General features: G+C 37.7%; 1 protein-coding gene and 1 pseudogene across 6 annotated transcripts in view; both read right to left on the bottom strand.

Annotated features, from left to right (window-relative positions):
* The window catches only part of HOMER1 (homer scaffold protein 1), a 155196-nt gene extending 132346 nt beyond the window's left edge, over positions 1 to 22850 (bottom strand). The window contains exons 1-2 of one of the 6 annotated variants that reach the window (XM_077139337.1): positions 22779 to 22820; positions 9206 to 9275 (exon numbers count right to left, since the gene is read on the bottom strand). Coding sequence is in view for 3 of the 6 variants with exons in the window: in XM_077139334.1 (XP_076995449.1) it covers positions 19814 to 19818 (5 nt within the window). In the remaining 3 variants the exon portion in view is untranslated. Of the gene's footprint in view, positions 1 to 9205; positions 9276 to 19813; positions 20973 to 22778 lie in introns of those variants that run through there. The other 5 variants (XM_077139334.1, XM_077139333.1, XM_077139336.1 and 2 more) reach the window with 5 other exon arrangements.
* A 372-nt stretch (positions 22851 to 23222) lies between these two features.
* LOC143665214 (large ribosomal subunit protein uL11 pseudogene) lies at positions 23223 to 26043 on the bottom strand (annotated as a pseudogene).
* Between the last annotated feature and the right edge of the window lie 326 nt (positions 26044 to 26369).

Raw genomic sequence — 26369 nt, 5'->3', positions numbered from 1 at the left:
CCATGAGGGATAATGTTTGAGGATATTGGGCAAATTATTGCATATGTAGTGTCTGAGTTATAGATATCAGTGGTGGGAATGCTATATATTTGTGGATAGGAGAATGTGAAGTCTGTGATTTTAGAGTTTTCTGGGGTAAAAGAATATGCTTCTATGGTTGTCTCTGATGAATCAACAATGGATATTTTTAGTTCAGTGATTAAGTATATGAAGAGTAGGAACAGACACATTTTCTTGTTTTTTATCTTAAGGGAACAATACTTTATGTAAAGTAACAAGAATATTTATCACTGGGTGAAAGGGTCCTGCACAGAGTAGTTTGCTTAGTCAAGCAGAGATCCAAATAGTTCCCACTCCCCCTCACTATGGCCCATTAGGCAGTATCAGTCTGAATCCACTGAAATAATTATCTTAATAATCAAAGAGGTAATAGATTCCAAAATCTACAGGGCCCATAGGCAGTGGCTTTGTGTTGGGCCAAATATGGGAATCTAGTTCTTGACAATAATTTTGAAAAAGTCTGTTATACGGAACATACATATATGAGAAAAATTTCCCCTGCTCTCACAATTTTAAAAGAATGGTGACTGCTTCTGTAATAAAACTGGGACACTAGAATTTTTCTGTTCTCATCATTACACCTATTTTATAAATATTGAAATATTTATTATTCTAAACAGAGAGTAAGAAAAGGTGGTTTTCTCTCATAATTTCCACTCCATATAGACATGACAGTAGACTTGTGCAGTATAATAAGTAAAAGAGTAGAAAGAAAACGAAGTTGGGGGGAAAAAGGAAACTATCCTGTTTGCAGTATAAAAATCAGCACTGAATTTGAAAAATAAAATTAGAGGTCATTGTTAATTTTGGAATGTCACTGGGACTGAAGTAAATATAAAATTCAATTTCTATATATTAGAATTTATAGAGAGGTAACTTATGTTCCTGGGCTCATAATTTCATGGTGTCAGAATTTGCATATCCAGTTCAGTGTTGAAGCCACCCAGAAACAGAAACGGTTATGGGATTACTGCATGGATGTCAGAGGTTAAGTCCATTATCCTCAGTCATATTTTTCTAATTCAATCTTGTGGGCGTAGACCCACTGTGGGTGGGACTTCTTGATTAAGTTGTTTCCATGGAGATTTAACCCATCCAGCTGTGGGTAGGACCTTCTGATTAGGTTGTTTTCATGGATGTGACCCACCCAATTCAAGGTGGAACTTAATGCTTTTACTGGAGTCCTCTATGAAGAGAATAAAAGGCAGAAAACACAGAGAAGGCTCAGAGCTGACAAAGAGAGCAGACAGATAAATCAAGTGACAAATGTTTGGAAATACAGAAAGAAAATACTCTAGGGGACACCAGAAACTGAGAGAGCTGTTTGAAACCAGAAGCCAGGAAAGAAGGATAGCAGACATCACCATATGCCTTCCCAGTTGACAGAGGTGTTCCAGATGCCAGCTGCCTTTCCTCTGAGAAGGTAACCTCTTTTTAGTGCTTTAATTTGGACACTTTCATGGCCTTAGAATTGTAACCTGTAACTTAATAAATCCCCTTTATAAAAAAACAAAAAAAAACAAAAAAGCAAGCATAGTAATATAACTCTACCACCTTAAAACTGTTCCATTGCTCACCACTGCTTAAACCATGGCCACTAAAGTAGGGTACAGGAAGAAGTTATTTCTCTCCTTTCATTTACAATTTTGTACATATGTTTTATATTGTATGTATACAGTAAGATATGTCATTTATAAATTTATACACATATGAAGGAATATGCTCAAGAATCTTTTATTGATATAGGTACCACATCGAGAATATTAGCAACCACTAATCTTGAAGAAAAGCACAAAACTCTTTATATGACACACAGTCATGATCTGGCCCCTGACTTTCTTTCTAGTTGCATCTCCCTTTACACTATATATCCATATTATAGCAAACTACCTTAATTTTCTACTTAGCATATCTTACTTCTGAGGTTTTATCTATGCTACCACTCTGGCCGGAAATGTCCTCTCCAACCACTGCCTCACGCATCTCTTCCATCCCTCTCTCACACCTGGCCAACTCTTGATTGTCTTCTAAGGATCAAAACAAATAAAACCATGTGAAAATTGTGCTGAACTTCCAAGGTCAAGGTGGACTTCCTTCTCTGTGCTCCCCAAATATAATGTCTATCTCTATTACAGCACTTAAATCACAGTTTAATAATTTCTTACATGTTTGTCTAGTCATCTCTGTATTGCTACCACTTAGCATGACTCATAACATAGACTATGTGCTTAATGCTTGTTACAAGTGGTCAAGAGGTAAAGGGTTGGAAGACAAACTGCATTAACACCCTAGTTATCAGTACAGTTTAGAAAGTACTCCATTTTGCTGAGGGATACTCTTTTAAATTTCAAGATGTGTTTCCATCACGTATTAAGTTTTTTGATGGTGGTGAGAGGGCAAAGATTTTTAGAAAGCCAAAACTTTATCACCCACCAAACCCCAATCAGTTAACCATCAAAAGTGTCAACACATTTTCAAAGACGCCTTATATAAATTTAAAAGTTAAGGTCTGTGGGCGGGCCACGGTGGCTCAGCAGGCAAGAATGCTTGCCTGCCATGCCCGAGGACCCAGGTTCGATTACCGGTGCCTGCTCATGTTAAAAAAAAAAAAAAAAAAGTCTGTGATTCTAGTCAAACATGGTAAATCATGCACATTTATCTTCTCTTTCTAAAATTCCACTAAAATGAAAGTGAAGGGAAAAGGTACTCATAACACCAAATAATAGAAATAACATCAGGGCATAAGTAATTTTAAAACACTTTTGAAAGATGACAAAATAGAAGGAATAGTACCTGATTTGGCAAAACCAAGAAAGCTGTAACTAAAGTAACTTCAAAGGAGAAATTAGTACCTAAGTGGTTAGAGGTAAAGCAACTGCAAAATTTAGAGGTAAAAGAACTGCAGAAGTAGGTATGAAGAGTAAGACTGAGACTGAAGATTGTGATTGGTAGTTTATACAACACAGCTATTAGACACACACTCCACCCCTCACTCTCTCTATATCTCCACAGTCAGGCAACTACCTCTCACAACAGCAGAAGACAGGGATAGGGTCTAAAACAGGACAATATGAGAAAGCCTGCAAACTAAACCATGCACTCTTCAAAAACCCTTCTCTTCATGGTTCTCAGATTAAATCAGATAACATGCCTCCTGGTACATAATGGAAGAATATGCTTACCTTGCTCTCAGAATGCCAAGAGACACACATATATATATATTTGAAGATTCTTCTCTGGAGAAACTGAACAGTCTCAGAGAAAAGAGCTACAATCTCTAAGAATAGACCTCCACATATGGACACTTAGGAACCACTTAAGAAAAAGGCCAGTTCCCTGCCTATGGTGAACTGAATTACCTACCTGTTTGGACATGTTCTTGGTCTTGGTCTGCATTCTGGGAGGTGTGGTCTCTTCAAGATATTACTTCAGTTAAGGTACGGCCCAAGTGAATCAGGTTGGGCTTTAATCCAAATTACTGGAGTCCTTTATAAGCAGAGTGAAAGCCAGAGAAAAGTCATGGGTAACAGCCAGAAGCTGAGAATTGACAGAACCCAGAAGAGAAAGAAGAAAACACATGCACTGCCATATGACAGAAAAGCCAATGAACCTAAGCTTTGACTAGCCAGAAGATACCAACCTTTCCCTCAGTAAGAAGGAAGCCTTATAGCCTTCTGAAAGCATGAGCTAATAAATTCCTATTAAGCTAACCCATTGTATGGTATTTGTTTTAGCAGCTAGGACACTAAACCACCTAAACATCTCAACCTGAAACCTACCAGTGTCAGACCTCCCTGACTCAGAAAGAGCGTCTAGCCAGCTTTTTAGTATGTTGCCCAAATTTACACAGCTGAAGATCACGGGATATTCCAGGATAGTTCTCAAGATGAAAGAAGAAATTGAAACAAATAAGAAAAAGAAACTCAAAAGAAAGAAAATACAGAAAATGGACAATGAAATTTCAAACCATTATAAATGCCCTCAAATAAATGATATACATCAATAAAATAGCACCAGGAGTCTTTTTTTTTTTAAAAAAAAAAGAAAGTACATAGATAGATAGATAGACAGACAGACAGACAGACAGATAGATAAATGAAGGAAGGAAGGAAGGGAATTAAAAAGTACACCTGGAAATTAAAAAGTAGGTGGAAATATAACCCAGTGAAAAGTTAGAATAGTTAAGGAAATGACCATAGAACACAGAATAAAAAGGAATGGTAGCCAAGACAAAAAAGGAGGTCTACCATCCAACTACTAAACTGTTCAGAAAGAGAAGAGAGAACACAGAAGAAAATACTCTTTAAAAACAGAAGAAATCTCATGGACTTAAGGAAGTGTTGCCAGATTGAAAGGGTCCACAAATGAACAAAAGAATAAATGTACACAACCACAACATATAAACAAAACCCTACAATGAATGAGGGCTTATAATTTTGTACGACTCAATGCTATACCTGGATAGATCCCAGAGTATGCTGGGTAGATAATTTAAAAGTATTGATATGGAGACCCAGGTTTGACTTCTGGTGCCTGCCCATGTTAAAAAAAAATAAAAATAAAAAATAAGTATTGGTCGAGTTCCTTGAGGGACTGGAAAAAACATATGGAACTATTAAACTTTACCACCAGGGAAACCCTTAGTTCTGTCTCAAACTTTAGGGACTCCCAAATCAATAGGTCAAGCCCTTGATCTTATGGCTTGCTCTTCTGAAGCTTATTTCTGTAGCAGAGAAACTTAGCTTACCTATAGTCGTGCCTAAGAGCTACTTCCAGAAAACCTCTTTCGTTGCTCAGATGTGGCCACTCTAAGCCCAATTCTGCAAATAATATCATTACCCTCTCCCCTACACAGAACATGACATTCAGTGGTTAAAGTCTCCTCAGCCACATGGGACATGACTCCCAGAGATAAGCATGGCCCTGGCACTGTGGGATCAACAACGCCTTCCTGACCAAAAGGTGAAAGAGAAATGTAACAAATAAGGTATCAGCAGCTGGAAGTATTCAAATAGTGTCAAGAGGCTATTCTGGAGGCTACTCTTACACAAGCTTCAGCTAGATATCGCTGATTACCACAGTTTGCAAAACCGTAACCTACACCATTCCTGTTAACCCAAAAGAACATCAAGGGCTCTAACTGAGACTCTAAAAGTTTCATGTACTAAGTTTACTCTCCTGAAACCCAGTGCCTCCAGAATGTTCCTAGGCTAGATAAGCCTTGAAACTCAGAGGGGCCAGCTTCTCTAAGAATATCAAATAATTCTATCCCCCTATTCAAAATTATCAACACCCCTTTTCAACATGCAAAAGTTAGAAAGGGCATAATCCAAAGATCCTTATAGAGTTGGAAAAGGATCAAAGAAAGGGAGTCATAACAGAGAAGATAGGATTTAACAAATGAATATGACTATAGCTGAATCACTACACTGAGGTTTCTTTTAGCCTCCAGTGTTCTGGAGCAGCCAGAAGCAAAAACCTGAAACTGTGGAATGGTTCCCATACCAAACTATGAAATCTGCTTTGTAGCTGCTTGTTGGAGTGTACTTTGAATATAACTGCTTTTTTGCATATATGTTATATTTCACAATTTTAAAAAAAAGTTTAAAAAAAAAAAAAAGAGCCCTACCAATGTTTATCATTGTGAAGTTTTCAAAAACCAGGGAAAAAAAGAAAATCCTAAAATCTTCCACCGGGGGTCAAAGTCACATCTAAAAAAACAGGAATCAGAAACAAACTTCAACAATAAGACTGGAAGACAGTACATCAGTGCCTTCATAATTCTGAGGGGAAATTATTTCCGGTGTAGTTATCTATACTCAACTAAGAGACAGGAGAAGAAAAAACATTTTCACATATGCAATGTCCATAGAATTTATCTTCTACCTAGCCATTTTCAGAAAACTACAGGAAAAACCACTTTAGCAAAACAAAGGGGGTTAACCAAAAAAGAAGAAAACAAGATGTCCAGGAAATGGGAGATACAATTTTATTTATTTATTTATTTTGGGGGCGCATGGTCTGGGAATGGAACCCAGGTCTCCCGCATGGAAGGCAGGCATTCTAACCACTAAACTACCTACCCATGCACCCTACAATTTTTTTTTTAAATGTAAGGGAAGAACTAGTATGAGAACTACACAGAAAGCTTAGAGATAACCCACCCAGAGTAAAGCAGGTTTATAGAGAGCTCTGGATTTTAAAAGTAGGATTTCTTTTTCCTAATGGAAAGGATACATTGGTATCAGAGCATTTGGAAAATATTCATGGGTATGTAATGTAGTATGGTAGCCAGAATTCTAATTCAGCCCCCAGGATTCCCACCCCTGGCAGACACTTTCTGTACAATCCTCTCCCTTTGAACATGGGTGATACAGGTGGTTATCATAGGGTGATTAGATTACTTATCAGTTGACTCTGAGTTAAACAAAAGGGAGATTATTCGGGTGGGCCTGACCAATTCAGGGGAGTCCTTTAAAAGAAGGTAAAGCATCAGAGCTTCTCCTGCTGGCTTTGAAGATAAAGCCTCTGAGTTCTATAGCTACATGGAAATGAATTCTGCCAAAACCACATGAACTTGGAAGAGGTCCCAGCAACAAATGTCTGAGACTCAAGCCCTAGTTGACACCCTGAATGCAGATCCATGAGACCCTGAGCAGGGATTACAAAAAAAAACTGGTGCCTGGATTCCTGATTACAGAAACTGTGAGACAAGAAGTGGGTATTTATTTTCAGGCATTGAAATTGTGGTAATTTCATACAACAATGAAAAATTAATAGTTATGGCATGCATAGACAATTAAAAAGTATTGGCAAAGTCCCTTGAGGGGTAAGAAAAATTATTACTACCAGGGAAACCCCTGATACTGTGTCAAACATTAGAGACACTCAAATCAATAGGCCAAGCCCTTGATCTTGAGGCTTGCTCTTGTGCAGCTTATGAATGTAGCAGAGAAGCTTAGCCTACCTGTAAGTATGCCTAAGAGTTACTTCCAGAGGACATCTTTTGTTGCTTCGATGTGGCCTCTCTCTCTCTCTCTCAGCCCAACTTGGCAAGTGAAACCATTGCCCTCCCCTCTATGTGGGACATGACAACCAGGGGTGAAAGTTTCCTCGGCAGCATAGGAAATGACTTCCAGGGATGAGCCTGGCCCTGTCACCGTGGGATCAACAGTGCCGTCCTGACCAAAAGGGGGAAAAGAAGTATAAGAAATAAGGTATCAGTGGCTAAGAGAGTTCAAATAGAGTCGAGAGGCTACTCTGGAGGTTGCTCTTACACAAACTTCAGTTAGACATTGCTACCTATCATAACTTACCAAAACCATTCCTGCCAATCCTAAAGAATACCTAGGGCATTATATAAAATTCTACAAAAGTTCCATGGACTAGGGTAACTTTCTAGAAACCTACAACCTCCAGACAGACCCCTGGACCAATAAGTCCTAAAATGTAGAGGGGCCAGCCTCTCCATAACATCAAATAGTTCCACCCCTCATCCCATATTCTTGAACGCCCCTTTCAACATGAAAAAGTTAGAATGGGCATAGCCCAAATACCCCTAAAGAGTGGGGAAAAAGATCAAAGGTGATGGTGGAGTTTTATAGATTTAACAGATGAGTTTGACTGCCAAATCATTATACTGCTATTTCCTTTAGTCTCCAGTATCTCAGAGCACCTAGAAATCTAAAATTGTGGAATTACAACCCATACCAAACTCAAATCTGTTCCACAACTAATTGTGATGTGCTTTGAAATTTATTGCTTTTTGTATATATGCTCTTTCTCACAAAAAAAGAAAAAAAATGATTGTGATAATAATATGATATTATGAACCACTGATTGTAGACTTTGGATGATTACATGATATGTGAATATATTAACATATATCAATTAAAAAACAAATAATTTTTAAAAAAGATAAAAGGAGAAGGTAGGATTTTCTTATAAAAGAGAAGGTAGGATTTAACAAATGAGTATGACTCCTGAATCATTATATTGATATTTATTTTAGTCTCCAATATCTTGGAGCAGCCAAAAGGAAAAGCCTAAAATTGTGGAACTATAACCCATACCAAACTCTGATATCTGTCCTATAACCAATTGTGTGGTGTGCTTTGAAATTTATTGCTTTTTTGTATATATGCTATTTTTCATACTAAAAAAAAATCGTTACGGCATGTGGACAAACTTAAGGATATCTGGCAGAAGGAAATATTTCCTCCAAAAGCAAAAACTTCAGAGGTCAATGCAGTGAAAATAGTTTAAAAAAACAATACATTTAGAAAGTAAATCTCAATAAGAAAAGGGCATAACTGGTAAGTGTTGCTAAAAGTACTCAGGTTTAAAAAGATAGAGATCATTTTCAAGTTGTCCTGTATCTTTTAGCTTATAAAAAAATAAAAGGCTCAATCAGGGTTTTCCCCTCAGTTCAAAATTAGTTTTTGCACCTTGAAAGCAGAGAGAAATTAAAGCATCAGGAGTCACGCTGAATGAGTAAAAATTTTTCACATTTGCAAACTTCATTTATCAAACACAGTGACACCCAAAGTAAGGTTCCTGGACCACTAGCATTAGCATCACTTGGGAATTTGTTAGAACAGCAAATTCATGGGCCCCACTCCTAGACCCTCTGAATTTGAAACTCTGGGAGTGAAGTCTAGCAATCTGTGCTTTTAAATAAGCCCTCCAAGTAACTGTGATGCAGGTTCAAAATTGAGAACCACTGATTTACTATTAACTCCTGTCACTGTTCTGGTATGTTCTGATCTGTCTTCGTTAGTCAAAAGTTAAAAGCAATTCAAATTTACTGTATCTAACCTACACTAGAGCATTACAGTAGCTAGCACATGATAGGAGCTTAAAAAAAAAGTCTTAATAAGAGACAAGCCTATGTATATGTGTTTTTCTGACCAGACAACTTCTTTTAAATACTTGATATGAACATCTTTAGGCATGCTCTCTTCACTTTCCCACAGTCCCATCCAATCCCTACTGTCTTCTACAACCACACATTTTTCTGTTCAGCCAATGACAGGATCAGAGAGTTTATGACCCCTGGGAAAATTTTCAGAAGCAAAAAAGCTTTTAAATCTGGATATAATGTATTCCAATCTTCTCTTACAAATAAGGGAATCAAATAACTTACAGCTATCTCAGGGTAATTCAGAAATTGTTCAGTATTCCACTTGTGGATCTCCCATTCAAGCATTAAGCCCCTGGAAAAATATTACAAAATAACATCTCAAATCTCTTTTTCTGATGTGAAGTCTGCCTGCTAAAGTACTCCAGTGGCCCATGTGCCCAAAACCTACAAGGGAACTTACTTAACGGGGCTTTGACTAGTAGAATTTACAATTTAATATCAACTTTGGAAACTATATCAAATACATGTAATAATGTTAAATCATTTATAAAGACTTCAATATGTTAAAAAAAGGCATTGAGTAGAGATTTTATTACATTAAAACTAAAATGCAGTTTCTTGCAATGTCATCTAGAAGGAAAACAAGATACATATATGTAATATATTCACCACTAAGATACTAAGCTTGCACTAAATTCAAAGGGGTTTTTTTGTATGGTATTTTTTTTAAAGAACTATGAACAAGAATTAGAATGTTCTCTTCCAATGAATCATTATATATCTAAGTACCCATTTAGGATCCCCCAAATTAAAGATAAGAGACCTAAGCAACCAGATGATCTAGAACATGCTCTACCATTTCACAACTGTACACACAACACATTCTCCCACTGAGCTATAAAGTCTCTTTATTAGAAAAATGTGGGGCTTAGTACTAACACTCTGAGAACTGACGGAATAAATACTACTTACATTTGAATAAGAACAATTTTTGCTAATTGTCAATGAGTAACTAGTTTAGCTAATTTTGAAAATAAAATTTTTTAAGATGAGCAAGCTAAAATTGATACAAACACATTAGTATCTAAATATACAAACAGTGACAGATTCTGAAAACATTGTATTGTAGATATTAAAATAAATTTTTTAGTATCCCACACCCTTACAACCAAGAGAAACTCTAAAACTTAATATATTTATTAGAGAGAAATTAAAAGATTCAGAAAAAAATCAAAACAAAATTTCACAATCTTACCTACCAGTAAGAAACATAGTAGCACTTTAACGAATGTTCTTCAGATCTTTTTTTATGCAAACACTGTACATATTTTATATACTTGAGGTCATAGGCCATATTCAATTTTGCTTCCTGATTTCCAATTAACCATAGCACCATACGACCACATGAATAACCTATAATTTTTTTTTGTATGCTGTATGGTGGGGTCACATTTCATTATTTTTCCATGTGAGTATCCCATTATTGCATCACTATTAGTTGAATTTTTATTTGGTTGGTTTTCTTCTACGCTTTGCTTGCTTATTTTTTGGGAAGTACATGGACCAGGAATCAAACCCAGGTCTCCTGCTTTGCAGGCGAGAATTCTACCAATGAACTACCCTTGCAGTCCCATGAACAGCCTATAATTTAACAACCCATAGATCAGATGCCGATTACTCAGAATATGCCACAAAAAATTTAAGTAGTAGTACTGTCATTAATGTCTTATTTCCCCCATAATCACATAGATATAGGAACAAATATCAATTTAACATTAATAAAATACAAATGAAGCAAGAAATAAAATAGATAACTATAATTCCATGGATCATCAGTCAAGTAAAGAAAAAAAGAGTCTGCAAGATCTAGAAAAATATTTTAAAACATCAACAGAACCCCAAGAAAAATGAATTCTTTACTTGGAGACCTTCCCATTCAGCTTAATGTATATGATTCTCTGTCAATACCAAGTAAACAAGAGCAGGCTGTGTGACAGAGATTCATAACAACAGAGCAAGATAGAAAACAATGCCGTTTTACAAAATAGGCAAAAAAGAAAACACAAAGATTAAAAAGAAAACAGGACAGGCACACTTAAATATTAGAGTAGGATCAAAATTAATTACTGTCCTGGATAAGTTTAGATATGTAATCTTACCTTCCTTCCATGAAGGAAGACTGACTGAAAGAAATATTCTAATATAGTACTCTGAACTCTTGGTTGGTCAAATCCAGTTAAGATAATTTGCCAGAATTGTTAAGAGCCTAATGAGAGAAACTGAAAGTAACTAGGGCAGAACATTCTGACTCACAAAAAAAGCCTTTTTCAGAATAACCTTCTTAAAGTTCTTACTTACAGATGCTGAAATTAAACAGATAAAAGACAATAATTGCTTAAGATGGAAGCATGCTTAAATGTAAAGATGAAAAGATCCAATAATTAACCTAGAAAAATAACTGGCATACCCAACTATATGCCCAATTGCTAGTAATCATGATTCTCTCTGTATGCTAGAATTGAGCTCTAACTCCCTAAATCCTTCCAATTTATATTGGACATGTGTGCCATCGCATGAACTAGCTAGTTAGGAAGCACCATCTATAGTCGGCACATTTCTATTAAGACTGTCCAACTAAAGACAGTGACAAATTAGAAAACAAGCCCTTCTTGGGGAGGTGGGGTGGGAGGTTCAAGTGCACAATTCTACAGATCTCTGAACTCTGAGACGAGTGAGCACATGGATCTAGACGTGCCAATAAACACCTTATAAAGTAATGAAAGCTGCTTTTGTATCTGTGTTCCCTCAGCACTGTTTGTTCTGCTTTTAATTTTTATTCAATTCTAGTTTGGCAGTTTTACAAAAACCCCTCACTTCTTATAACAACTTAGCCACTCTACATAGAGGACTTGGTGACAACCCTTTTCAAAGATAACATGGAAAGGTCTCACGTTTTATGGAAGAACATTAAAATAAAACCTCCTTAAAGCAGAGCTTTTTTTAAGCTCAGATTAGGTATCAGAAGATTAAGGTGATTTTTCAAACCTAGAGAAAGTGTAAAAGTAAACTGTACCTTGAAGATATAATACTGATTAGATTCCTAATTGTTTATAAACAATTTTATTTCCAATACCAGTTAAAAAAAAAATGAATTTCTGCCTTCCTCCACAGACTACCTTAAAAGAAAAATGTACTTAAGTGTAAATGAAATTCAGTTCTTAATGAAGTGAAGAAAGTTAGTTCTATATATTAAAATCATTTTTGCTACATAGGAGCCATACAGAGTTCACAATAAATTATTGGGGGAAAAACTCATGAGAAAGGATAGGTTATATTTGTTTTGTTTTTGATAAAGGCACTAAAAATAATTCCTGTAAAATCAAAATTATACTTACCAGAAAAGCGAGCAGATTTTTCAAAACTTTTACAAACAAGATGGGAAATAAATAAATCAAATACAAGTAGATGAAAAGGTAAAACATTAAAAGGTGATAAGCACACATTAATAACTTCAATGTCCTCCCTCAAAAAAGCTGCTCAAAACAAGCAGCACTGATTCCCATAGGTTTCATCTACTTTTCTTTTCTCAGACCTTTTATTACGGAGCAAAGAAATGACTAATGTGTTAAGACTTCTTAGGGATGGGGAAAGAAGTGTGAAATGCTACAATCAAGAACAGAAGTTCACTGATAATTTTGTCTTTTTTTAAATATTTTTAACTTTTTATTTAAACAGTGTAGTACAGAGAAAGAAAAACCATCTTCATGAGTTTTTGTCTGTCATTAATCAATATATAAAATATTATATGTACATACTGAAATATTTACAGATAAAATGATATGGGGGTTGCAAGGGCAGTTCAGTAGTAGAATTGTTGCCTGGCATATGGGAGACCCAGGTTCGATTCCTGGCCCATGCACTTCCCCTAAAACAAACAAAACAAGCAAAACAAACAAAAAACAAACAAGCAAAACAAAAATTCAATAAATGGTGCTGCAATAATGGGGTACACACATGGAAAAATAATGAAATATAATCCCACCATACAGCATACAAAAAAAAAAAAATGATGTCTGAGATTTGCTTCAAAAATGATATAGTGGGAAGTGGTAATGAGTGCTCATATAGATGAAATAAGACTGGCCATGAGTTGGTAATTATTGAAGTTGAGTGATGGGAATATTTAAATTCATTACTGTACTCTCATACTATATATGTTTAAAATTTCCCATAGTGAAAATTGCACACACATATATGTACATACACATATGCATGTGTGCACGTGTGTATAATAATAGCATTCTTTGTAACAAGATTCGATTTACATTTCAAAAAAGGTCTGCTTTTTCTCCAACTCGGATTTAGAAGCAAAATTGTAATTTTTTACTCAGAGGCCTTCTTCATATACCCATAGATAAAATGTTTTGATTTGGAATAAACTTCTATTCTGGCAGAATTCTAAGGGATCAATTCCAACCCAATCTCAGGAAATCAAGGAAAGAAAGAGAATGGAAATCTTGCCCATCTAGGTCTCCTAAAATATAAAACCTTTCTATGTGACATTTTTAAAAGGCTTATAATAAATAGGTGTATTCTCTCAGCAATTAGGGGACAACTAATTGCTAACTATCATGTAAATACTGCGGTGTAAATACCTGAAACTATATGTAAATCTGTGTCTTTTAACAGAGTGATCATGGATGTCCTAAATTTATAGTTTCTAGGGAGAGATGCTATAAAAATTAAAGACTTTTTGCCTAAAATTAAGTTTTTGAATACATGCTTTTATTCACATGTTGAAGAACACAGAATGACTGTCTTTTAAACAAGTTTGACCTACTCAAGAAACATTAACTATTTGGGACCCATTTTCTCTATTCTTCTGTTCAGATATTTGGATTACTCTTTAACAACGAAACAATCCAGTAATTAAAAATAAATATTTCAACTAAACACCAGAAGATTGGAAAAAAAAAATCACAATGACAGTGGAGAGGTTGGTCCATTTGAGATTTAATCACCTTTTTATTTAAGATAGTCGATCTTTCAAAAACTAAAGTGAGTCTACAAACTATGAACAAGGGCAGTTTCTTTTGTCAAGACCTTAAGTACCATGAATAAAATTTGAGGTAATTATCCAAAACCAAATTTCACAATTTAATCACAAAAAAGAATATCATACCAGTCAGATTTAAATTGTGATCTCATTTCAGAATTATTAAATTAATAAAAACATTGCAGTCCTGAAACAAAATTAAGAACTTCCTCTAAACACACCCTTTATATATTCAAATCTTAAAATGGATTATTTGTGTGTGTGAGTGTCTGCTTAAGATAGGTCTGCAAATTTGCTGGGAGTGTTTAATAATTCTATTCTAGAATCAGAAAATCAAAATAAAGAAAACAAAATTACAAGTGAAACAAAAATAGGATTAATAAGGATATTTTTAAAAAGGATTAGTATCTATATAAAGTGACCAATCAAAAAAGGTCTTATATAGCTTGTTTAAGAATTACATAATCACATCCTAATGGGCTATTTATAATCACTATTTCATTGTTATAAAAACTTTAGCCCAGAGCCAAAAACATATCCCACATCCATCCTGTCTCCCAAATGATCCTAACTTTAATATTTGCTCCTTTCAAAAGTTAACTTGCATAGCTTAACCACCTTAACTAGTTTATACAATCCTACCAACAGTTTTGCACAAACTCTCAAATATTACAATCTTGATTCTTCTTCCTTTCTCTTTGTGCACTGCTGAATATGTAAACATTCAGGTAGTTTTTATTTTCATTCTTAAAACTCTAGGATCTAATGGGGTTTTTTTTGAAAGACATTGTAAAATATCTTATATGTACATTTAAATATTATTCCCATATCACGGGACGACAACACAATTGCCATCTCATTTACTGATTACACTCTTTTTCTGGCAGTTGGCAGTGGGTGGTAACCCCAGTCACCACCAAATTTGGAAAAGAAAATCCTCCATCTTCATATTTTAGTGTTGTTGACACAAACAGATACTGCCACTAGGCAAGAAATTTCAGGAGCAAAGTCAAGGAGGTGGTAGGTTTGGTGATGGGACTGGGCTCAAACTTTTTCGATGACATCAATTTTAACACTGTACCAAGAGGAAAAAACATGAGAATTCACTGTTATTATTTTCACTATTCACAATCCCCGAAAATCTTGCCTATTTCACTAGGACAAGTGAAAAAGTGGGTGAAGGGATGAAGCCACAAGGATAAAAGGAAATAAGAACAAATTTGAACCAATGAGAAGTTTTAGTTTTCAACATAGGTAATAAGGTTATAGATTAGGGGAAAAGGACATTTGGAAAGAACGAGGGTGATTTGGCCAATGTATATCTTATTACCTCAAGAAAAAAAAGTTTGTTCACACATCAGTAAGAGCACGGATCCATTTTTCCATTAATTCAATATATTAAAAAATAAACCTATTCTCAAAATAGATAACTCATCCAATTTATCAGCCTTCTTATGGTTGGTATTCTTTTGATATATATCAATACATATAAAATTACAATTCTATGATAGTCACAAGTGAAATAATTTTATGGCTTACAAAGCAAATCTTACCAGCAAATCTCCAAGTACCCTTTAATTCTTGCTTAACGAAATCTCTACTTTCCATGCAGTTTGTATGCCAGCTAGAAAGGCCTTTTCAAACTTCCAAATTCACTATTTCATAGCCCACACAGGTGTGAACATCTCTGCTAGGAACACACATACGCCCTGATCTCAATCACCATCCCTCCCAGCTCTCCACTTCGGAATTTTCCAAGGTCGGACCAAAGATTCACCTCCCCTGTCAGCCAACACTGATGGCTCCCACCTCGGTGTTTTCACAGGACACAACATACAAAACCAGTTTATAAACCATTTCTTTAACTTTTTCTCACCCTTCCTCTCCTGATCCTCCTCCACGTTTCTACTCAGTTAAAAACCTTTTAGTCCTTTCCCACAGTCAAGAGCAGTGCTTTTCAAATTACCAATTGATACTTCTGGGTTATTACATCAATTTAGTGGGTCACACCCAGCATTTCTCTTAAAACTAAAACAGAACGGGATAGAGTAGAAAAAACAAAGCACATCACACAAAGCAAGAGTACTATTTTGTGAAATTCCATCATTTATACATGCGCGTACTAGGTCGTGATGTAAAAAAATCTTACTGATAGGTCATCACCAAAAAACACACAAGCCTATGGGATAATCCAAAATTCTGTTTGGTCCACTAGGCTCTCCAAATGTGGCCTCAGCCCCACCTCTTGCTACACCCCAAGCAAGCTAAGCCTATGGTGCCAAACTTTTTTGCAGTTCCTTGTTGAAGTAACAATATTCCTCTACCTTAAACACCCTCTCATTTGTCCAGGGAGCCTATCCCTACTCATCTTTCAATATTTAACACCTATTGCCTCCTCCACAAAGCCTTTTTGGGTCCTTCCCTGAGCAGCTCACACACACAATTTATGCCTCTACGGTGTCCTTCATTAAAGTCCCTCCGACATTTCACTGTACTTTTTACTTTAAACTTGACTGTCTTCCTCACTTCCAGACTATAAATTCCTTGAGGAGTCTCTGCATGAGCAGCACTGAGCCCATCACATGCCACACAATAGAAGCTCAAAAACTGGTAAAATAAACAAATAAAGCAGTAAGCAATTGCATCTAACTTCTCTGCTGTTAGGAATGATAGGGTGGATGCCTTTGCTAAGAGCCCATTCATATAACAGAGCTGAATCAATATTTCCACGTTTTTGCTACAACCCCCAGAGAGCAGCACTTGGCAGCTTAAGGCAGAAAGAGCTGTTAGCTTCCTGTGGTTCAGGGAAGAAGGGAATCAGTTCAGATTGCAACGCAGCAGTACCTATTTCCATGCCTCGGGAAGTTTTCTGGGAGAAGGGAGAGATGCAGGAGAGAAAAGGGAGGTGAAAAAAATCAGAAATGGCATTAGCAGATCTTATTAGCAAGAAGAACCCTCATTTTATATTTAACTAGCGATTATTGGTGGGATCCTCTATTCCCTTGTTGACGGCACCAAGCGCCTACATGAGCTAAACAAGATGGCATGAAATAACTGATTGAAGCTATTCTGATAGTTCTGAAATAGCTACTGACTCACTGTTCTCATTACGAGATGTTAGTTTGAGGTTCAGACACAATGGGGGCTCCTGAGAAGACTTTCACAGATTTCATCTGTGAATGCCCTAATTTTTAAAAGGTCTGATAAAACTACTTTACAAACCAATACTTTCAGCTGCCTTCACTGCATGCAATTAAAACAGTTCATGCAGCATTCAAGATACTTTGACAGACTCTGCCAACTGTCACTTTCAGCTGTTCTTCTCAGTTTCCACCATATTCACAAACTACTATTACAGAGCCACAGATTTTTTTTTTTGCTTAAACTAATCACTCATTTTCTTAAAAATAATCCCTTTGCTTAGACTTTGCCGCTAAACTTGCAATCAATATAAATTAAGGCAAAAATCAAAGTCTGACTATAACCTTTGTCAAAAAATGTATTCATGAGATTCTTCACCCATGATATTAAACTTTTAGATACCTTTCAGAAGAAGGTAATTTAGGATTGCCTGGATAAAACTTTAAAGGTTATTTAAAGCTCAATTTTCTTTTGTTTTAAGTAGATCCAGGTGGCTATGTTTATTACACAAACAATTTAACAGGTATAAAAACCTACAGATAATAGAAACGTGCACAAATGCCTTCTTTTTATGCTCTTCTTTTCTATGTCCACCTATCCTTCTCTCCACAACTCCCAGAGACTAAGTCACTATCAATGAGAAGGCCAATATGGACTTTCAGGAATATAACACTATAAATACTCCTTTCCCTCTTCAGTCCACTTTTAAGGTCTTATTAACAGAAAACTAAACAAATTAGTTTATACATAAATTTAATTACACTGAAAAGTCTAAATGTGTTGTGGCGGGGGAGAGGGGGAGGGCTTGTTTTATATTTTAAATACTAGTCCTTTTAGTATTTAACCTCAACCCAGACTTCCTTGGTGAAATGATGGGCATTCATGCTAAAAGTCTGTTAAACTAATGTTGTACCATGGTGCCACAATCTAGAGAGAATGCAGTCTTCAACACGAAAAACTGCCACTTGAATTTTTTCCTCCAAAACATTCTAAACAGAAGAGCTGCAGATTCTCCAGAGAAGCCATGTTCAAAGGTTTTGAACAGTAGTGCTTTTTGGAATTTCTTATTTAAAATCAGTGCAATTCATCTGAAATATTTTTCAAATACCATTATTTTCCAACTTGCAAAAGTGCTCAAAAAAACTGCTCAAAGAAAATAAATCTCTCCATCTGAAAAGTCTATTTCAAGAAATTAGTCATCACTAAAACAGAAAGGAGGAGAAAAACGATAATTGTTACAAGTTGGAAAAATCTCTAAAACCTATCTAGGTTCTTCATTTTACAGTTAAGAAAACAGAGTCCAGGTAGAGGTTAAGAAATTTGCCTCAGATCACTAAGCTACTAATAGCAACACTAGAAACAGAAGGAGGTATTTTAATTGCTCACAGCAGTACACCAAATCACGCGAGTTACATATGTTCTCATCACTTGACGTTTAAGTTTTAAAAAACAACTGTCACTGAGGAAATTAATTCCTGAGGAAGGGCTCCTACAACATGCGTTCTGAAATTTCAAACTTGTTAAAATAAACAAATTCCAATTTCAACAGAAAAAGGTAGTACTAACCAAGAGCTTTTCTCAGCAAGTTTCAAGCAGGGAGTGTATACCTCTAAACTGTCACTATGAAATTTCAGAGTCTGTCGTTTCAAAATTCGTCCCTCAACTACAGTTTACATGTGTTTGTTCAACCATAAAACAGAAAATTCTGGAAGTTCCTCTTTAACGGAAAGCATCCACAATCTGTCAATGAAATGAGTAGGTCATTACTTATATTAAAACATTATGGAAAGAAAAAACAAAAGAAAAAATATTATGCGTTTCTGGCTTAAAATAAGAAGTCACCAACATTTTATCAGGTACTATGTGAATGAATAGACTTAATAAAGTGTAGGTAGTGGTAGGCTTTGGGTCTGAAGGAAGGTGTCCATCTAAGAGTAACACTAACAGAAGACCTAAGCTGACCTAAGCTTAAAAGCAAAAAAAAAAAAAAAAAAAACAGAAAAATGATCAAGTTCCTTCAACAGAAAGCTTTTTCCTTTTCAAGCTTTCATCTCCTGAGAGTACTGGCACTCTTGAGATTGCATTAAGAAGACAGATTTTCACTGTAATAGTCCTAATAAATCAATTACATACACCTTAGCTTTGGATTATCCAAGGGCAAAACAGAGGGCACAATGAGGGCAACAATTTACTCTGGATCATTTCAAGTGTTGTAGTTTAACCACTCATTACTTTGGATTATGATTGTTCCCTTTGTGCAACTGACTAATTCCCAAAGTACTGCGAGAATGCAGTACTTGCTTTTGAAAGACAAATGGCAAAAAAAAAAAAAAAAAAAAAAAAAAAAAAAAAAACTCCAACATAATTTTGACTACGAACTGATGCAGCTGTTTGACCAGCAACAAGCAGAATGCCCTGTTTTCTTAAACATTACTGATAAAAAATATATTGAGGCTACTAAGGACATACATACCGCTCCTTAACTATGACCTCCCGGTGTCACTCTAAAAGAACACAAAATAATCTGTTAAAAGGTTAAACACCTGTATTTAAATATATATATACACATATAACCAACTTAGCAAGGCAGGTGGCAAATGTGCATGACCACCACAAAACACAATCAGCACCAACCCTCACTAACACACACGCACAAACACATTCGAAGTTGTGTGAAGCACAAAAATCCTTACCCCATTTTGCCAAATGAAAACTTGCTCTGAAGTTTCTGCTCTTGGCTACGGAATAACTTCCAAAGGAATTTCTCGGCCGGCTATTTCGCAGCTGTTTTGCACCCCCGAGATCCTTTTTCCGGGGTCTTTCGTGAGGCTGACGACTCAATCCGTCCCCTTAGATAAGATGCTCTCTCTCTCGTAAATACCAAAACGTTCAAACACACTGAGGTGGCATTTGCTTATGCGAGTTAAAAGGCTTCGCGGAGGAAAGAGCGGGCAACTCTATTCCACAGAACGAGCTTATACGTAGGCAAACGCGGAATCCAGCTTCACCGAGTCCAGTTAAACCTGAGTTCGCTGGTCATTTCGCTCGTGCCCTCCTCGACACTCAGGGAGAGCCAGGTAACCCGGCCTCTTCGGTGCTACTGAGGCCGCCGGGTCCAATTTCTCCACACCAGGTCCCTGGGGGTGGAGCGTGAAACCCAACGCGACGTGCACTTTAAAGATCCCTACGGGAAAAATAAAAATTCTAAAAGCGCAATGCCATCGCCTCTCTGCGCTGGCATTAGAAAGAAAAAAAAACACATACAAAAATCTCTTCCCCGAAGTGCAAAAGCCGGCAGCTCGCGACGTGCACAACACTCCACATGGGAATCTGTCCTTCTAAAATTTTTCCCTTCCTAAGACTAGGAGCAGAAAGGAGGCGGAGAGGAGGAAGAAAAGACCGGGCAGGATCGATTCACTCTCCCGAGGAGAATAAACGGAGCCATTTCCAGGCTGGCAGCAGGCTGGGGGAGAGCGCACGCCGGGGAGCAGCGGGAGGGGGTGACCCCACCTCCCTCAGCCCCTTCCCGCCCCCCGCCGCCAAGCACAATGGAGCCCGGCTCGAGCCTGGCCCTTCATTCGCGGCTGCCCCCTCTTCCCTGCTCTCTTCGGCTCCCAGCGCGTCTGCGGCTCGCGTCGACAGAGAATGAATGAATCGGAAAGCCGAGCCCCACGCTTCCTCCGGCCCCCGGCCCCCGGCTCCGGGAGAACCGAGCGCGATGGCGGAAGGGCTGAGGGGAGGCGGGCGCCCGCCTGAGCTGTGGCGGGCAGCTAAGCTCGCGTCGAAGAGAGGGACTGAAGCTCGCAGCCTCCGGAGAGCTGCCGCTCGGGCGCCCGCACCTCACAGCCTCGCCGCTCGGGCTCCGTGCCGCCGCCGCGCGCCGCCTCACGTTCCCCGGGCCCCGCCGCCGCCTCCTCACGCTTCCATCAGCGCCCGTCTCCGCCGGCCTCCAGCTCCCGCTCCGCAGAGCAGCGCCCGTCCGGGCGGCCCCAGACCCGCCGCTGCCTCCGCCTCCTCGGCCGGCTCTTTGGGCGAAGAGCGCCGCTTCCCAGGTCTGCGCCGCCGGCGTGAGGCGGGCGCGGCGGCGAGGCAGGCTGCTGGGGGCGGAGAAGGGGCGGGGAGAGAGCGGACGAGAGCGGGCCCTCCCCCTGCGCTCGGGACGAGCCGGGAGACGGCCGCCGAGGAACTGCGGCGGGACGCTAACCCGTCGCGAGGGCCCGCTGGGGCCCAGCGGAGAGCGGGAGCCTGGTGGCCAGGGGCCGAGGCGGCCTTTATGGGAAGCTAGACAGGCCGGTTGGCAATTCCGTCCGTCAGTCTGTCCTTCCTGCCTTCCTTTCCCCTTCCCTAGTGGCCGGCGGCGGGCAGGCCACGCGCTCTGCTCCTCGGCTCGCTCCTGGCCCCACTACCGGCTGCCACGGGCACCTCCGCTGCCCACACCAGGTGCTCGCGCTGTGTCTCCATCCTCCCGCAGGAGGCCCTTTAAATAGCAACGTCAGCGCGCTTCGCTCCGCACGCGCGTCACCCGCCGCTCTCGTCACCGGGGTGCGGGGGATGATGTCACGCGGCCGGAAGTACTGCTAAATTAGGGAAGGAGCAGGGGAGGAGGACTTGGTGAACTCCTCTGTGCCCACCTGCTCTGGCTGCTCCATAAAGGCCAGAGCACCGGAGACAACTTGAGAGAAGCTCGGAGAAGGAAGCGGCGGGAGGAGGAGATTTTCTTGCAATGAATGTGCCAAACCCAAGTGAATCATTCATAGCAACAGTGCTGAAGTGTCAAGTGGGTGATATCCTATTTTACACTCCCACCACCCTGTTGCCGCAGCATCCCCCGGCTTCACACGTCCCAACCCGTAGGGAAATGTGGGAGGGAGAGCCTGATCACTAGTGGTGTATACACTTCCATGATTTGGGTAAATCACCTTAATATTTAAAGATTTATTAAATGCACATCGGGACATAGTAGACTCTACTCCCTCCCCACTTAGTGGTTACCTAAACACGAAAGAATCAAGAGCTGGACCATAAACAATTCTTAAAATGTTATAAATGATAGTAATTCATCATTATAGTAATTCATCAGTAAGAGAGCTCATTCACATAATTTTCATCATATACATAGCAAGTTCCAGTGTACCCTCTAGGTTCCACTTTACCAAGAGCATATTTCTGGTTTTGGGAAGTTATAAGAAAGACAACCAAATCCTTTTTTAATAAGAGCACATTGATTATTTTGTTATCTATAGTTTTGACCATATAATATATAATTACAACATCTCTAAAATATGTTGTTTCACATTCCTATATGACAAAGGTGAGTAACCATCTACTCACAAGCTGTATGTGTGTTTGGTCCATAACTTATCAAAATATTTATTGTGGTTATATATATATGTGTATGCATATGAATATATATATAACATAAAATTTATTATTTTAAGTGTACGGTTTAGTGACATTAACTCCACTCACAGTGTTGTGCAGCCATCACCACTATCCATTGCCACAACTTTTTCATCACCCCAAACAAAATCTCTGTACCCATTAAGAAATAACACCCCATATCTCCCTCCCCTGCCACTCTTCTCCCCCACCTCTAATCTGCTTCTGCAACTTTCCTTATTCAGATATTTAGTATAAGTGGAATCATACAATATTTACCTTTGTGTCTGTCTGCTCACTTAGCTTAATGTTTTCTAGGTTCTTCCATGTAGCATATATCAGTGCTTCATTCCTTTTATGACTGAATAATATTCCATAGTATGTGACCACATGTTGTTTATCCATTCATCTGATGATGGAAATGTGCATTGTTTCCCATTTTTGGCTATTTTGAATAATATTGCTATGAAGGTTGGCATACAAGGATCTATTTGAGTCCCTGTCTTCACCCCTTTTGGGTATATACCTGAAAGCGGAACTACCAAGTAATATGGTAATTCTAGGTTTAACTTTTTGAGGAACCATCAAATTGTTTTCCACAATGGCTGCACTGTTTTACATTCCCGCTAGCAATACACATTTGAAAAAAATAGTAGTCATCCTAGTGAGTGTGGGGAGTATCTCATTATGGTTTTTTTGTTTGTTTGTATTTTGGCTGTCAAATTATCTCTTATTAAAATATTTTTCATTGTAGTTCTTTCTGGCTCCACATTCCACTGCACCACTGTTGATGTCATCTATGATGTCATGAGATAGTGGACATGGACACTGCAGCCCACAGAATGGACAGTTCCCAGAATCTCTTTAATGGTCCAGAGAGTTCTCTGGCTAAAGATTGGTGCTGCATCTGTTGGGCAAGGCTTACAATCTTATTAGAAGTGGTATTTCCACTGTGCTTAGAGTTTTTTGCTTCTTTCTAATACTGAATGGTTCCTTGAGGTTTGATGATCAGGGCAGAAGCAGAAGATACCAGCTCAATCTGAGCCATTCTTTTCCAAGTGGTCAGTTTCACTGTACTTCTTAGAACTATCACCAACCTTTTTTGAAGACAGAAACAAAGGGTTGATCTTTGGGGCCAGAGCAGACATGGCGCTGACCTCCCTACCAATGCGCCTGAAGTCAACAACTTTGATCTCATTGTGGCTTGAACTTGGGTGGCAAAATGGAGGTAGCCTGTTAGATGAACCTGGATGCCAACCAAAGTTGCACCTTGGCCTCCTCCAAGTTAGAGGCTGAAAGCCTCATTGTGGTTTTTATTTGCTTTCCTTAGTGACTAATGATGAGTATCTTCACAGCCATTTGTATGTCTTCTTTGGAGAAATGTCTATTCAGGTCCTTTGCCCATTTTTAAAATTGGGTTGTTTGTGTTTCTGTTGTTGAGTTGTAGGAGTATTTTATGTATTCTGGATATAAAACCCTTGTCAGATATATGATTTGCAACTATTTTCTCCCATTATCTTCTCATTTTCTTGCTAATGTCTTTTGATGCACAAAAGTTTTCGATTTTGATGAAGTCCAATTTATCTGTTTGTTCTTTATTGCTTGTGTTTTTGGTGTCATATCTAAGAATCTGTTGCCAAATCCAAGGTCATTGAGAATTCCTTCTGTGTTTTCTTCTAAAAATTTTATGGTTTTAGCACTTCTATTTGGGTTGTTATTCCATTTTGAGTTAATTTTTTTATATGGTGTGAGGTAGGGGTCCAGTTTCATTCTTTTGCATGCAGAAATCCAGTTTCACAAGCACCATTTTTAAGAGTCCATTCTTTCCCTATTGAGAAGACTTCGCACCCTTGTTAAGAAATCAACTGGTCAAAACCCCAACCAACATCATTCCTTTTAGCCCTAAAAATCAGCCAGGGCTCTACTTGAGATCCTACAAAAGTTGTATTTGCTAAGTTTACTTTTCAGAAATCTAAAACCTCCAGATGGTTCCTAGGCCAGATAACTCCTGAAAGCCAGAGGTACCATTCTCTCCAAGAACATCAACCAGTTCCGTCTCACTATCTCATGTTGTTGACACCCCTTTTCAACATGAAAAAAGTTAGAATGGGCATAACCCAAATATTCCTAAAGATTAGGAGAAGCATCAAAGGAGAAGGAGGAGATATAACAGAGAAGTTAAGATTTAACAAATAATTATGACTACTGAATCATTATATTGCTATTTCTTTTTAGTCTCCAGTGTCATGGAGCAGCCAAAAGGAAAAACCTGAAATTGTGGAACTGCAGCCCATATCAAACTTTGAAATCTGTTCTATAACTTCTTATTAAAATGTACTTTGAAATGTGTTGCTTTTTTGTATTTTTGTTATATTTCACAATAAAAAAAATGCTTTTAAAAAGTGAGGCAGCATATCTAACAAATTATTTAACTGAAAAAAAAAAAAAAGTCAGTTGGCCATAGATGGAATCCCAGTTCTGTTCCATTGTTCTCTATGTCAATCCTCATATCAGTACCACACTGTTTTGAATGAATGTTTTTTAAACTGTAAATAACTATAGTGTTTAAATACCTCCATTATTTTAACACAGCTTCTTATTAGGAAGATTTTTTTTTAATGTTGAAATTTTCATTCAAGTTAACTCGATAATCATGGCCAAGAAATAGAGTAACTACATACTGCTAATAGCTATTACATATAAAGTTAGTCTATAATTCAGCAACCATGTTTTCCAAACCAAATCAGGACACATGATTTAAAATAATAAAAATATTTGAAATCTGAAGTGACCCGGAACATCTAGGACATAAGATTACCAACCTATAAAGTATTATTAGGGTAGTTACAAATCAATATCAATGTAGTTTAAACAAAAGAAGCTAAAACTTTATAGAATTCATACCATGTATGACTTTTTAAAATGTTTTAATATTTAACTATTCATATGATTCCTAATTACTGAACATTAGTTTGCAGCTTTCTGCATTTAAATTTTCTTCCTCAACTTAAGAACCCAAGATTAAAGGATACTGGCAAAAAAAGAAAAAAAAATCTAGGACCAATTTACAACTAAATCAGGCTTTCTGATCATCTTCACATAATAAAATCATGATCCTGCATTGATTTCAGAATTTGCTTCGAGTTTGAAATGTTTAAGCTAGTGAGTAAAAATGTTAAAAGGTTATAACTAAAGGTTAATCAAAATCAAATCCCTTCTTGCCAATTTGTCTAATATATATATTATTATCATATTAATAGAAACTTGTAATAACATATTTCAGGCAAATGGAGCTTCCTACTTCTGTATAAAATATTAAAACAATAAAACTGTCATTTTTCAAATAATGTCATCTCTGGACCCTTCCAAATTAAAAAACAAATTAACTAAAATTTCTCTACAAACTGTTTTCTATCTGAACTCAATTGTTTTCCGGCTCTTTTCTTCCATGTTAATAAAAGTTCTCACATTACCGTTTTTCAAACACTTCATTCTGCCCTTTCATCACAGCTTCCTGTGTTTTACAATCTTTTCTTTCCCTCATCTTTACCTAGCTGTCAAAACAGAATGTCGGCTGCCTCCCTGCCTTTAGAACGCTGACCCTTCATTAGAGTTTCCACTCTTTCAAGCTGCATGGTTCCTTCTCAGCTGCTCTTTTGTCAATTGAAAATTGACAGTAACTTTTTCTACATAAATCTAATGATGCTCTGTGATATAATTACCCAAAGTATATGTGATTATTTAACTTTGGCCTTTGCTCAATTCTAGAAAATTCTACCTATAATTGGTTAATTTTTATTTCTAGCTTGTGCGGGATGAATATATCAGGGAATGCTTATATCCACGTACCCAAAGGAATAAATGAAACTT

Source organism: Tamandua tetradactyla, chromosome 21 (assembly GCF_023851605.1).
Source record: "Tamandua tetradactyla isolate mTamTet1 chromosome 21, mTamTet1.pri, whole genome shotgun sequence".
Classification (NCBI taxonomy): domain Eukaryota; kingdom Metazoa; phylum Chordata; class Mammalia; order Pilosa; family Myrmecophagidae; genus Tamandua; species Tamandua tetradactyla.
Note: the sequence above shows the minus strand (reverse complement) of the source record. Positions and strands in the feature narration are given on the sequence as shown.